General features: G+C 41.0%; 1 protein-coding gene across 1 annotated transcript in view; it reads left to right on the top strand.

Moving 5' to 3' along the window:
* Positions 1–9,013: 9,013 nt before the first annotated feature.
* LOC130356050 (RH-like protein) overlaps positions 9,014–15,965 on the top strand; it is a 71,434-nt gene continuing 64,482 nt past the window's right edge. The window contains exon 1 of the mRNA XM_056557072.1: positions 9,014–9,152. Within this exon, the coding sequence (XP_056413047.1) occupies positions 9,014–9,152 (139 nt within the window). The remainder of the gene's footprint in view (positions 9,153–15,965) is intronic.

Genomic DNA, 15,965 nt, shown 5'->3' with positions numbered 1-15,965 from the left:
AGTATTGCCGGACAGCCGTTGACTGTCCACGCATGCTGGGAGTTTTTCAACAGCTGGAGGCACCCTGTTTGGGAATCACTGGCGTAGAATACCCCTATGTCCACCCCTATGCAAATCCCTAATTTAGGCCTCAAATGCACATGGCATTCTCAATTTAGAGCCCTGTCGTATTTCAAGGCAACAGTTTAGGGTCACATATGGGGTATCGCCGTACTCGGGAGAAATTGCGTTACAAGGTTTGGGGGGTATTTTCTTCTTTAACCCTTCATGAAAAGGAAATGTTGGGGTCTACACCAGAATGTTAGTGTAAAAAATTTTAATTTTTTACACTAACATGCTGATGTTGCCCTATACTTTACATTTTCACAAGAGTTAAAAGGGAAAAAAGCCCCCCAAAAGTTGTAACGCAATTTCTCCCAACTACGGAGATACCCCATATGTGGGCGCAAAGTGCTCTGGGGGCGCACAGCAAGGCCCAGAAGGGAGAGCGCACCATGTACATTTGAGGTGATTTGCACAGGGGTGGCTGATTGTTACAGCGGTTTTGACAAACGGAAAAAAAAAAAAAAACACATGTGACCCCATTTCGGAAACGACACCCCTCACGGAATGTACTGAGGGGTGCAGTGAGAATTTACACCCCACTGGTGTCTGACAGATCTTTGGAACAGTGGGCTGTGCAAATTAAAAATGTTGTACAGCCCACTGGTTCAAAGATCTGACAGACACCAGTGGGGGGCAAATGCTCACTGTACCCCTTGTTATGTTCCTCAAGGGGTCTAGTTTCCAAAATGGTATGCCATGTGGTGCTGTCCTGGCACCATAGGGGCTTCCTAAATGCGACATGCTCCCCGAGCAAAATTTGCTCTGAAAAAGCCAAATATGACTCCTTCTCTTCTGAGCATTGTAGTTCGCCCATAGTGCACTTCAGGTCAACTTATGGGGTACCTCCATACTCAGAAGAGATGGGGTTACAAATTTTGGGGGGTATTTTCTGCTATTAACCCTTGGAAAAATGTGAAATTTGGGGGGAAACACACATTTTAGTGAAAAAAAATTAAAAATTTTTTACATATGCAAAAGTCGTGAAACACCTGTGGGGTATTAAGGCTCACTTTATTCCTTGTTTTGTTCCTCAAGGGGTCTAGTTTCCAAAATGGTATGCCATGTGAGGGTTTTTTGCTGTTCTGGCACCATAGGGGCTTCCTAAATGTAACATGCCCCCCAAAAACCATTTCAGAAAAACATACTCTCCAAAATCCCCTTGTCGCTCTTTCCCTTCTGAGCCCTCTACTGCGCCCGCCGAACACTTTACATAGACATATGAGGTATGTGCTTACTCGAGAGAAATTGGGCTACAAATATAAGTATACATTTTCTCCTTTTACCCCTTGTAAAAATTAAAAAATTGGGTCTACAAGAACATGCGAGTGTAAAAAATGAAGATTGTGAATTTTCTCCTTCACTTTGCTTCTATTCCTGTGAAACACCTAAAGAGTTAAAATGATGACTGAATGTCATTTTGAATACTTTGGGGGTGCAGTTTTTATAATGGGGTCTTTTGTGGGGCATTTCTAATATGAAGACCCTTCAAATCCACTTCAAACCTGAACTGGTCCCTGAAAAATAGTGAGTTTGAAAATTTTGTGAAAAATTGGAAAATTGCTGCTGAACTTTGAAGCCCTCTGGTGTCTTCCAAAAGTAAAAACTCATCCCTTTTATGATGCAAACATAAAGTAGACATATTGCATAGGTGAATAAAAAATTTTTTTATTTGTAATATACATTTTCCTTACAAGCAGAGAGCTTCAAAGTTAGAAAAATGCAAAATTTTCAAATTTTTCATCAAATTTTAGGATTTTTCACAAGGAAAGGATGCAAGTTACCACAAAAATTTACCACCATGTTAAAGTAGAATATGTCACGAAAAAACAATCTCGGAATCAGAATGATAACTAAAAGCATTCCAGAGTTATTAATGTTTAAAGTGACAGTGGTCAGATGTGCAAAAAACGCTCTGGTCCTTAAGGCCAAAATGGGCTTGGTCCTGAAGGGGTTAAAGTTGGATGTATAAATGAAAAAAACATTTTTTCACTAAAATGCAGTTTTTGTCCCCAAATTTAAAATTTTTACAAGGTGTAATAGGAGAAAATTATCCCGAAAATGTTTAACCCCATTTATTCAGAGTATGAAAATACCCCATGTGTTGACATCAAGTGCTCTGCTGGCGCACTACAATCCTCAGAAGAGAAGGAGCACCATTGAGCTTTTGGAGAGAGAATTTGTTTGGAATGGGATGGGGCCATGTGCATTTAGGGGTGCAGTGAGCATGTACACCCCACTGTCATTTGACAGATCTTTGGAACAGTAGGCTGTGCAAATGAAAAATTACATTTTTCATTTTCACGGACCACTGTTCCAAAAATCTGTCAGACACCTGTGGGGCGTAAATGCTCACTGTACCCCTTATTACATTACGTAAGGGGTGTAGTTTCCAAAATGGGGTCACATGTGGGTGTCCATTGTTCTGGCACCATGGGGGCTTTGTAAACACACGTGGCCTTCAATTCCGGTCAAGTTTTCTCTCCAAAAGCCTTCTGAGCATTGTAGTTCGCCCGCAGAGCACTTTATATCCACATATGGGGTATGTTCTTACTCAGAAGAAATTAGGTTACACATTTTGGGGGGCTTTTTTCCCAGTTTCCCTTGTGAAAATGAAAAATTTAGGGTAACACCAGCATTATAGTGCACTCTGACTCCTGAGCCTTGTTGTACACCCGCAGAGCATTTTATATCCACATAATGGGTATTTTTTCCTTTTACCTCTTGTGACAATGAAAAGTATGGGGCAACAACAGCATGTTAATGTAAAACATTTAATTTTTTTTACATTAACATGCTGGTGTAGACACCAACTTTTCCTTTTCAATAAGGGGTAAAAGGAGAAAAAGCCCACCAAAATGTGTTAGGCAATTTCTCCCGAGTATGGAAATACCCCATATGTGACCCTAAACTGTTGCCTTGAAATACGACAGCGCTCCGAAGTGAGAGAGCGCCATGTGCATTTGAGGCCTAAATTAGGGATTTTCATAAGGACGGACCCGGATGTAAGAATTACACTTGAAGGATTCCAGTAATTGTAGCATTGAATGGGCGGCACTCACTTGTTGCAAAAGACAAACAACTCTTTATTGCATGGAGCAGCAGAAACAAGCAGTTGCAGCACAAAGTGCAAGCGACAATTGTTACATGCTACATGCTGCATGTGCTTCCTCATGGCTCACTCAAGCTGTGCTGTATGTATAGGAACCTGTTGGCAGTAGTAACTGGAGGGGTTTACACATTGGCATGCAGAGCCAACTTTGACTTTTCTCTATATGTGCAATAATTACACTTGCCTTCTCCACTAAAATTACCCTACGGCAGTGTTTCCCAAACAGGGTGCCTCCAGCTGCTGCAAAACTCCCAGTATGCCTGGACAGTCAATCGCTGTCCGGCAATACTGGGAGTTGTTGTTTTGCAACAGCTGGAAGTCCCGTTTTGGAAACAGTGCCGTACCAGAAGTTTTTCATTTTTATTGGGGGAGGGGGTAACTGTGTAGAGGTATGTGTATATGTAGTGTTTTACTTTTTACTTTTTGTTAGTGTAGTATATTGTAGTGTTTTTAGGGTACATTCACATGGGTGGGGTTTACAGCGAGTTTCCCGCTAGGAGTTTGAGCTGCAGCGGAAAATTTGCTGTACCCTGTATATTCACATGGGGAAGGGAGCAAACCTCCAGCTGTTGCAAAACTACAACTCCCAGCATGTTCTTTGGCTTTACGTGCATGCTGGGGGTTGTAGTTATGCAACAGCTGGTGGAACACTGGTTGCAAAACACAGAGTTTGTTACTTAACTCAGTGTTTCGCAACCAGTGCGCCTCCAGCTGTTGCAAGACTACAATTCCCAGCATGTACGGTCCATCAGTGCATGCTGGGTGTTGTAGTTTGCAACAGCTGGAGGCATACTGGTTGGGAAACACTGAGTTAGGTAACAAACTCAGTGTTTTGCAACCAGTGTACCTTCAGCTGTTGCAAAAGCTATGATTTCAGCAGGCATCCCTGTCCAGTCCCCGCCCGGCGAGTGACGGAGCCTGGAAATGCAGGTATGCCCTGAGTCCTTAAGGATCAGGGATGCACAGTGTATGCATACGCCCTGCATCCCCAAGAGGTTAAACCGCACGGTCAATGGCATACACGTAAAAAAATTCAAAAGTCCAATATAGCGTTTTTTTGGGTCCCTTTTTATACCATAAAAAATTTATACAAAACGGATCAAAAAGTCCGGTCAAAACAAAAATGGTACCTATAAAAACTTCAGATCACTGCGCAAAAAATTTGCCCTCATACCGCCTCATATGGAAAAATAAAAAAGTTATAGAGGGGTCAGAAGAAGACATTTTTTAACGTTTTAATTTTAGTGCATGTAGTTATATATATTTTTTTGTAATAAAATAAAATCAAACCTATATAAATTGGGTATCCTTGCGACTGCATGGACCTACAGAATAAATATAAGGTGCAATGTTTACTGAAAACTGCACTGCGTAGAAATGGAAGCCGCTAAAAATTACTAAATAGCTTCTTTTTTTTTTCTTATTTGCCCAACAAATAATTTTTTTCTGGTTTTGACGTAGATTTTGTAGTGAAATTATTAATGGTATTACAAAGTAAAATTGTTGGCGCAAAGAAGAAGCGCTCATATGGATTTTTAGGTGAAAATTGAAAGTGTAATGATTTTTAGAAGATGAGGAGGAGAAAAACAAAAGTGCAAAAATGAAAAATCGCCAAAGAGGGAAGGGGTTAAGCTATCTATTCTTCTTATCCTATATAGGCAGTAGTGATGTCAGCCCTGCATGAGAAGGCATGATCCCCGCTCTGAGCAGGTAGGCAGGGCGGCGGAAACTCTGTTCTGAGTCATGATAGAGGGATAGGGGGTAGAGGGATGGATTTAACCCTGAGCCAGGAGGCGTGATCTCTGTTTATGAGCGATGTTGGTCTGAGTAAGAAGGGGAAATCCTCTCTTGGAGCAAAGAAGCAGGACCCACTCCCAGTGAGGAGGTGTGACCCCCCACTATGGAGCAGAGAGGCGGGTCTCACCTATGATAAAGGAGGGAGTGTATATATAAGGGTGGGGGATTTCAGTGCAGGGCAGTGGTTCTGTAGATAATGGGATGTTTGGGATGGACCACACTGGGAGGAGTGTATATTTAAGGGTTGGGGATTCCAGTTCAGGGCAGTGGTTCTGTAGATAGTGGGATGTTTGGGATGGACCACAGTGGGAGGAGGGACCTCAGTGTGATTGGTTATGCCATGGACAAATAGAAAAAGAGGTGGTACACTATAATATGTTGTGGGAGTTCTATTAGCACAATCATTTGCCGGATTGGATATTTTCAGTTTACCAGTGGTACCTTGTAGGTCTTACTTTATTTGGATTTTACTTGAGCAGAGCAGCCTGGTCTCTCCTCCTTGACATTTGGCTTAAAAATACAGTCATGGCCGTAAATGTTGGCACCCCGGAAATTTTTCAAGAAAATGAAGTATTTCTCACAGAAAAGGATTGCAGTAACACATGTTTTGCTATACACATGTTTATTCCTTTGTGTGTATTGGAACTAAACCAAAAAAGTTAGGAAAAAAGCTAATTGGGCATAATGTAACACCAAACTCCAAAAATGGTCTGGACAAAATTATTGGCACCCTTTCGAAATTGTGGATAAATAAGATTGTTTCAAGCATGTGATGCTACTTTAAACACACCTGGGGCAAGTAACAGTTGTGGGCAATATGAAAAAAAAAATCATACCTGAAAGCAGATAAAAAGGAGAAAAGTTCACTTAGTTTTTGCATTGTGTGTGCCAATCTAAGCATGGGCAACAGAAGGAGGAGAAGAGAACTTTCTGAGGACTTGAGAACAAAAATTGTGGGAAAATATCAACAATCTCAAGGTTACAAGTCCATCTCCAGACATCAAGATTTGCCTTTGTCCACAGTGCACAACATTATCAAGAAGTTTGCAACCCATTGCACTGTAGCTAATCTCCCTGGGCGTGGACAGAAGAGAAAATTGATGAAAGGTGTCAATGCAGGATAGTCCGGATGGTGGATAAGCAGCCCCAAATAAGTTCCAAAGATATTCAAGCTGTCCTGCAAGCTCAGTAAGCACAAACTATCCGTTGACATTTAAATGAAATTAAACGCTATGTCAGGACACACAGGAGGACCCCACTTCTGACAGAGAGACATAAAAAAGCAAGACTACATTTTGCCAAAATGAACTTGAGTAAGCCAAAATCCTTTTGGGAAAATGTCTTGTGGACAGATGAGACCAAGATAGAGCTTTGATAAAGCACATCATTCTACTGTTTACTGAAAACAGAATGAGGCCTATAAAGAAAAGAACACAGTAGTTTCAGTGAAATATGGTGGAGGTTCAATTATGATTTGGGGTTGTTTTGCTGCCTCATGAAATCTGAGGATTACCAAAGGATTTTGAGTCGCACTGTACAGCCCAGTGTCAGAAAGCTGAGTTTGCGTCCGAGATCTTGGGTCTTCCAGCAGGACAAGGACCCCAAACATACATCAAAAAGCACCTAGAAATGGATGGCAACAAAGCGCTGGAGAGTTCTGAAGTTCTGCTGTTGGGAAAAGGCGCCCTTCCCATAAGAGAGACCTGTAGCAGTTTGCAAAGGAAGAATGGTCCAACATTTTGGCTGAGAGGTGTAAGAAGCTTATGGATGGTTATAGGAAGTGACTGATTTCAGTTATTTTTTTCCAAAGGGTGTGCAACCAAATATTGACTTAAAGGGGTTATCCACCATAAGTTGATTTTAGTACGTACCTGGCAGACAGTAATGGACATGCATAGGAAGGATCTGTGCTTGTCTTGGGGCTAAATGGCTATGTTGTGAGATTACCATAACACTGTGGCTAGCTTTTTGTGAACTGGTATGTCCTGTTTGACTTTTCTTTTTTTGACTACAAATACCACAATTCCATTTTCCTCCCTCCCACACATCAGCCACCCCACCCATTGAAACATAAATGAGCTGCATCCATCAAAAGTCCTGTGGTTTTCAATCAGGGTGCCTGCAGCTGTGGCATTAGTTGCAGATTGATCTCTCTCCCACCAAGCAATCACTCCACCCATTGAAGCAGACAGGCTCCCTGTCATCAGCTGACTAGTGAGTCACGTCTCGGCTGCATTGCAACCTGGGAAAAATCTCAGACAACAGTCATTTTGTATGCTGGTAAAAATAAATATTGGGGTGAAAATCACAGAATAATTGTGAGAAAACCATCACACACAGGCACAGACATTATATTATGAACTACACCAACTTTACAGCCCCTGTAGCATAGTCAAATTTAAAAAAAATTATTTTATATCCTAACAGCTATCCAATAGCGTCTGCAGCTTTTAGCAGCAAATACGGCTGACAGATTCTCAGTAAGCCAGGATAGCCTCTTACATGGTTAACTAGTACAGGTTCTATTACCATAATGAAAGGCATGGTGGTGGCCATGTGATACACATCACAAGTAAACCTTGGTGCAACAATAAAAAACATAATTCCAACTTACTCATTTGTAACCAGTATACTGCAACAATTTCTGTATTGGGTACTGAGTCTACTTTGTCTTCTCTTATATATGCAACATTTGTTTCACAATGCTCTGCATCGGATGGATGGCCATACGCTGCATGCATGGTGGACGAATGACAACACTTTTATTTTAACTAATGTTATATAGAAAAAGTGTGCATTTACAATTAAAATGCCAACTGTTAGTGCTTTAGTTGTCTGCATAGTGGGCACATATGTGGAGTCCCACCTGTGGCTTTGGACTTCCTCGGGCAGGCCTGCGGCACAGGTGTTGGGCCCACTGAGAGACTGGTTATTGTTTCTATTATGTTCAAGCACCTTATCAGAGGTTTAATATATTTCCATAAGCATTATGATGTTATATGCTATTTCTATATGTGTATTCATGTGTGTTTTGTACCTTTAAGAGAGGAGCAGTGCAAACCCATGTGACCATGTATGCCTAATGGGAACCCCTACATATAGTGTAGAGGGGGGTGGAGCTGCCCCAGTCTAGCGCAATTGCTAAGTCTGAGCACAAATGTGGTAAAGGTGTCAGGTTTGTGGAGAAGCTCTAAGAGAAGGCCCAGAACAAATCATTTTAAGTCTTATCCAGTCACTCTGCAAGGACCACCAACACGGTGGAAGTTCATGCCCTAGCGGAGAAAGCTACAGGACCTTCACAGAACCCTAGCTACCCTAGAACAATCTTCAGTCCTATCTCAAGTTAGTATCAATCTATTGGGTGAAAGCACCACAAGTCCCAGCAAGGCAACAGGGCTATTAAGGGGTTACACTGCAGCCTCCTTGTTCTGCACCATTCTATCTGTGTGTATCAACATCTGCACCCTGCTCAGTAAAGACAGTTATCTGTAACCTGATGTCGGTGTGTTCCTTTTCTCACCGTGTCTGGCCCAGGAGAAGCTTTTTCCAACCTAGCACTGTGTATAAGGTATTCCTAGCACCCCTGTGGCACCACACATATACTGCCCCAATGGGTGACTTTAATGTCCCATGTCATTAGGTATGTTTTTTGAGCGGAGTTTATTTTGTTCAAACAATATGATTAGCCAATTGTGCACTCTTTAATGCTTTTGTATTCCAAGACATGTCTAATGTCTGAACTAGCATATTAGCATATGTCAATCTTTTTATTACATTTTCGGATACAAACAGTATTCCTTCATAGATAACATGGCAGTTTTTCAAGTGATCTTCCTTCCAAGATATTCAGAAAACTAAGTTGCTGACAAAGTATGGCAGCACTCGGATAGTTTCCCAGCCTACATAAGATAAGACGTCATCACATCATTTGGTTAACACCCATCAACGTTATCCTCCTCGTGTGTCCTTGCTTAGGCAGAGGGAAAAAAAACATCTTTTAAAATGGCACCAAGATACCCTGCCAGCTTGAGAGGTCGTCTGCCTTGGTTACTTCTTTTGTTACAGACAGTCTTTCTAGTTGTTTTTATGATTGTTTTGCCCCAAGGCTACAAACTTGAGAAAAGTCTGAAAGGATATCCAGGTAAGTATAACTCTAGATACAACTATGATATTTTACACAGCTGTAGATATAGTTGGACAGTTTTAAGGTTACTCAGATCTTTAGTTTTTTAAAATTATAAACCACATTTTACATCTACATACTATGTATGTGTCAACATTTTGTGTGTATAATTAGTATATAGGGTATAATAAGAGATTTGATGTGGTAAGTTCATTAAATGTCTAGTTTATAGGCGAAAATTGATTTTTGGCAGTCATTGCATAGTGAACCATTAGTTAGAGGGTCTTTATATTATTAAATGTGTTCTAAGATTGTAATATACTAATGCTATATTATATTATAAGGTAGAATTCAAGAACACATTTTGTGCATAATAATGGGACCTGTTTATAAAAACCATGAAGCCTTTATAACTTAATTATATTTGTACACCACTTCTTTATTAGTAGATATATTAATGCTATGGACACTGCTCCAGGTTTGCAAAATATAAAGTTGGACAAAAAGGTTAAATTATCCTGGCTAAATTAAAGGGGTTCTTCGGTGCTCACACATCTTATCCCCTATCCAAAGGATAGGGGATAAGATGCCTGATCGCGGGAGACCCGCAGCTGGGGATGCCTGTGATCATGCACACGGCACCCCGTTTGTAATCAGTCCCCGGAGCGTGTTCGCTCCGGGTCTGATTACGGGCGACTACAGGGCCGGCGGCGTGTGACATCACGCCTCCGCCCCCTTGTGACGTCACGCTCCGCCCCTCATTGCAAGCCTACGGGAGGGGGCGTGATAGCTATCACGCCCTCTCCCGTTGGTCACACGCCGATGGCCCTGTAGCCGCCCGTAATCAGACCCGGAGCGAACACGCTCTGGGGACTGATTACAAACGAGGTGCTGTGTGCATGATCACGGGCGTCCCCAGCTGCGGGACTCCGGCGATCAGGCATCTTATCCTTTGGATAGGGGATAAGATGTGTAAGCACCGGAGAACCCCTTTAAGACTCTTTTTATTAATTTCTAGAACATAGATGATAATTAAAAAATACAGATGGGTAATCAGTGAGTTTTGTGAATCTGGAAATTACCCTGGATAGTTCTACTTAAAGGACATCTGTAGTGCACTATAAGTTATCCCCTATCCAAAGGATAGGGGATAAGTTATAGATCGCGGGGGGTCCGAGAGCTGGGGCCCGCCGGGATCTCCTGGATGGGACTGCGGCAGTATGCTGGAAAAAGGGCGATCCGTCCACACATGACGCAGCAGCCGACACGCCCCCTCCATGTACCCCATAGAGATGCATGGAGGGGGGCGTGTATGCCACGGCTTTCCGCTGGGGACAAAACTGCACTTCCTGTAGACTACCGCGGCCCCGTCCAGGAGATCCCAGGAGGCCCCAGCATTTGGAACCCCAGCGATCTATAACTTATCCCCTATCCTTTGTATAGGGGATAAGTTATGTTGCGAATGAGTACTCCTTTAAAGGGAATCTGTTAGCTCCATTTGTGCTAAGAACTGCAGACTTAGTTGGATAGCTCTTAGGGTATAAAATCAAACTGTAACTTTCCAAACTGTACCTTGCCAGAAAGTTAAATAGATTTGTAAATTAATTCTATTTAAAAATCTTAATCCTTCCAGTACTTATGAGCTGCTTTAAACTACAGAGGAAGTTCTTTTCTTTTTTAATTTCTTTTCTGTCTGACCACAGTGCTCTCTGCTGACACCTGTGTCCAGAGCAGGATAGGTTTGCTATAGGGATTTGCTGCTGCTCTGGACAGTTCCTGACACAGACAGAGGTGCCAGCAGTGAGCACTGTGGTTATACAGGAAATAAATTCAAAAAGAAAATAACTTCTTCTGTAGTATACAGCAGCTGATAAGTACTGGAAGGATTAAGATTTTTAAATAGAATTCATCATCAAATCTGTTTAACTTTCTGGCACCAGTTAGTTTTTTTTTTCCCAGTGGAGTACCCCTTTAACCCCATAACATATTAACCCCTTAAGGACGTAGGACGTAAATGTACGTCCTGGTGAGGTGGTACTTAACGCACCAGGACGTACATTTACGTCCTAAGCATAACCGTGGGCATCGGAGCGATCTCGCGGGCGTCCGCCATTAACCCCTCAGGTGCCGGGATCAATACAGATCCCGGCATCTGCGGCGGTTCGCGATTTAAATGAACGATCGGATTGCCCGCAGCGCTGCTGCGGGGATCCGATCATTCCTAACGCCGCACGGAGGTCCCCTCTCCTTCCTCCGTGCGGCTCCCGGCATCTCCTGCTCTGGTCTGTGATCGAGCAGACCAGAGCAGGAGATGACCGATAATACTGATCTGTTCTATGTCCTATACATAGAACAGATCAGTATTAGCAATCATGGTATTGCTATGAATAGTCCCCTATGGGGACTATTCAAGTGTAAAAAAAAATGTAAAAAAATGTAAAAGTAAAAAAAAAGTGAAAAATCCCCTCCCCCAATAAAAAAGTAAAGCGTCCGTTTTTTCCTATTTTACCCCCAAAAAGCGTAAAAAACATTTTTTATAGACATATTTGGTATCGCCGCATGGGTAAATGTCCGAACTATTAAAATAAAATGTTAATGATCCCGTACGGTGAACGGCGTGAACGAAAAAAAATTAAAAAAGTCCAAAATTCCTACTTTTTAAATACATTTTATTAAAAAAAAAATTATAAAAAATGTATTAAAAGTTTTTTATATGCAAATGTGGTATCAAAAAAAAGTACAGATCATGGCGCAAAAAATGAGCCCCCATACCGCCACTTATACGGAAAAATAAAAAAGTTAGAGGTCATCAAAATAAAGGGATTATAAACGTACTAATTTGGTTAAAAAGTTTGTGATTTTTTTTAAGCGCAACAATAATATAAAAGTATATAATAATGGGTATCATTTTAATCATATTGACCCTCAGAATAAAGAACACATGTCACTTTTACCATAAATTGTACGGCGTGAAAACAAAACCTTCCAAAATTAGCAAAATTGCGTTTTTCGTTTTAATTTCCCCACAAAAATTGTGTTTTTTGGTTGCGCCATACATTTTATGATATAATGAGTTATGTCATTACAAAGGACAACTGGTCGCGCAAAAAACAAGCCCTCATACTAGTCTGTGGATGAAAATATAAAAGAGTTATGATTTTTAGAAGGCGAGGAGGAAAAAATGAAAACGTAAAAATTTAATTGTCTGAGTCCTTAAGGCCAAAATGGGCCGAGTCCTTAAGGGGTTAAAGGGGTACTCCACTGGAAAAAAAAATTAAATAAACTGGTGCCAGAAAGTTAAACAGTTTTGTAAACTACTTCTATTAAAAGATCTTAATCTTTCCAGTACTTATCAGCTGCTGTTTTGGTCCACTGGAAGGATCCTTTCTTTTTTAAATTCCTTTCTGCCTGACCACAGTGCTCTCTGCTAACACCTCTGTCCATTTTAGGAACTGTCCAGAGTAGGAGCAAATCCCCATAGAAAACCTATCCTGCTCTAGACAGTTCCTAAAATGGACAGAGGAGTCAGCAAAGAGCACTGTGGTCAGGCAGAAAGGAAATTCAAAAAGAAAAGAACATCCTGTGGATCATAACAGCAGCTGATAATTACTGGAAGGATTAAGATTTTTTAATAGAAGTAATTTGCAAATCTGTTTAACTTTCTGGCACCAGTTGATTTAAAAATAAAAGTGTTCCAGTGGAGTACCCCTTTAAGCACTCAGGGTTTTTCCTATTTAGTTTTTTCCTCCTCACCTTTTAAAAATCATAACCCTTTCAATTTTGCACCTGCAGACTCATATGAAGGCTTATTTTTTTTTTTTGAGCCACCAATTCTACTTTGTAATGACATAAATCATTTTACCCAAAAATCTATGGCGAAACAATAAAAAAAAAAAATCATTGTGCGCCAAAATTGGAAAAAAACTATTTTGTAACTTTTGGGGCTTCCGTTTCTACACAGTGCATTTTTTTGTAAAAATTACACCTTATATTTATTCTGTAGGTCCAAACGATTAAAATGATACCCTACTTATATAGGTTTGATTTTTTTTTACTTCTGGAAAAAAACACAACTACATGCACAAAAATGAATACGTTTAAAAATGTCCTCTTCTTACCCCTATAACTTTTTTATTTTTCGGCATACGGGGATGTATGAGGGCTCATTTTTTTTTGCACCATGATCTGAAGTTTTTATCTGTACCATTTTTGATTTGATCAGACTTTTTGATCGTTTTTTATTATGTTGTAAAAAGTGACCAAAAATACTCTATTTTGGAATTTTGATTTTTTTTTACGTGTATGCCATTGACCGTGCGGTTTGAATAACAATATATTTTTATAGTTCGGACATTTAAGCACACGGTAATACCACATATGTTTATATTTATTTTTATTTACATCATTTTTTTATTTTTTTTTTACATGGGAAAAGGGGTGATTCAAACTTTTATTAGGGAAGGGGTTAAATCACATTTATTAACTATTTTTTAAACACTTTTTTTGCAATGTTATAGCCCCCCATAGGAGACTATAACATGCATTACATTGATTGCAGGCACTGATCAATGCTATGCCATATCATTGCATTGATCAGTGTTATCGGCGGTCGATTGCTCAAGTCTCAGGCTTGGAGCAATCAATCGCCGATCGAATGCAAAGGAGGTAGGTAAGGGACCCTCCTCGTACGTCCTAGCTGATCAAGACACCGCAGTTTCATCACGGTGGTCCCGATAAGCACGACTGAGCTGCCGGGAAGGTCTTACTTTCACTTTGGACGCAGCAATCAACTTTGATCGCCGCGTCTGAAGGGCTAATATTGGGCATCACGGCGATCGGTGATGTCCGGTATTAGCCGCGGGTCCCGGCCACTGATAGCCGCCGGGACCGACACGATATATCGCGGGAGCCGGCGCAGGACGTAAATATACGTCCTGCGTTGTTAGGGGTTAAGGACTTATTTAGGGGTTAAGGGGTTAAGCTTATTTTGGCCTTAAGGACCGAGCAGATTTTCGGTTTTGCATTTTCGCTTTTTTCCTATTCCCCTTCTAAAAATCATAACACTTTCAATTTTGCACCTACAGACCCATATAAATGCCACATGCACCAAAATTAGTATGTTTAAAATTGTCATCTTCTGACCCCTATAACTTTTTTATTTTTCTGCATACCGGGCTATATGAGGGCCCATTTATTGCACTGTGGTCTGAAGTTTTTATTGGTACCATTTTTGTTTTGATTGGACTTTTTGATAGTTTTTTATAATTTTTTTATGGTATATGAATTGACCAAAAATGTATAATTGCATATACTGATTAATGCTATGCCATAGCATAGCACTGATCAGTATTATCGGTGCTCTGCTGCTTTAGCCTGCTGAGGCATCCTGGAGCAGTAGATCACAGATTGGATGGTGAGGAGGCAGGTAAGGGCCCTCCTGCCGTTCTCTCAGCTGATCGGGACATTGCGGTTTTACCGCAATGGTCCCGATCAACTCCGCTGAGTTGCCGGGATACTTTTAGTTTAGTTCAGTTTTGATCACGGTGTCTAAAGGGTTAATGCTGGGCATCGGCCCGATCGGCAGTGCCCAGCATTAACCTAGCGTTGCTCAGTCGTTCTACATAAACCTTGTGGTATAGGAAACCCAACAATGATGCTCTTGTCCTCATATCCAGTCCAGGCCAAAAATAGAAGGGGTGTTGCTTGTGGAAGGGGGCATGGCTTGCAAGCCGCATTGACACAGTCACACGGAGATAGTTTTTCTTTTTATAGCACCCTGACTTCATTGTAAAAAAATTACTTGCTAGAATACCACTTTACTAGAATACCACTTTAAATATATTAAAGGGGATTAAGCACTGTTCACATAATATCAGCCCATGGTCCCGCCCTGGTCCTGTTACTGGGGTTTGAGGCATGCTCACGCTGTCTGATCAGTGCTCTGATGTCCCCAGCCAGCAATGGCAGGCTAGAGCAGCAGAGCACCAATATCACTGATCAATGTGGAGCCAAAGCTCAGCATTAAACAGTGTATGCAATCAAAAGATTGTATGTTATAGCCCCCTATGGGGAATTAAAAAAAAGAAAAAAAGTTAAAAGTGTAAAAAAAATAAAAAAATAAAAAAAAGAGTTATTAAAAGTGAATTAACCCCTTCCCTATTAAAAGTTTGAATCACCCCCCCCCCCTTTTCCCATTTAAAAAAATTAAATAATGTCATCAGAAATAACCATAATCGTATGTGGTACTGCTGGGTGCGTAAATGTTCGAACTATAAAAATATAAGGTTAGTGTGGTGACTAGGTGAGGCAATGGTGTTACAGGGTCTGGCGGTATTAACCCTTAATTTGTTGTGATGCCAGGGTGAGGTTTTTTTCCAAATGAGGCCCTGCCGACAACCGCCCCAAAAACGGTAGGAAAATAAATAATAGAATGTCCACAGCAGGATTTATGAGATAACTGGAACTTTTACTTAAAATTCTTGTGCAACAGTCTTTACAGTTATACAATTTCTCTTGAGGTAACCGGAATGCAGGATACCTCACAGGCTTTGCTGGGACTAGTAGTCTTAAGATTTGAGCAGGCCACTGTGCTACTAATTATATGCTTTGAGTTGAATAGTAGTCACTAGGAATTTGTAGATAGAGCTTGGTAACTCACGGTTTTGTAGTGTCTGTAGGTTCCTTAGGCTTTGGCCTAGGTGCGATGAATTGAGATATGCTGATTGTGCTTGCTTTGGATCCGGGAGATAAGAGCAAAGAGAAGAGTGAATTTAGAGACTACAGCCCCTTATATACTAAGGAGGCTGGCCTACAGCCCATTGGTTGTAAAGC

This window comes from Hyla sarda, chromosome 2 (genome assembly GCF_029499605.1).
Source record: "Hyla sarda isolate aHylSar1 chromosome 2, aHylSar1.hap1, whole genome shotgun sequence".
Lineage (NCBI taxonomy): Eukaryota > Metazoa > Chordata > Amphibia > Anura > Hylidae > Hyla > Hyla sarda.
This window is presented reverse-complemented; position numbering and strand designations above follow the sequence as displayed.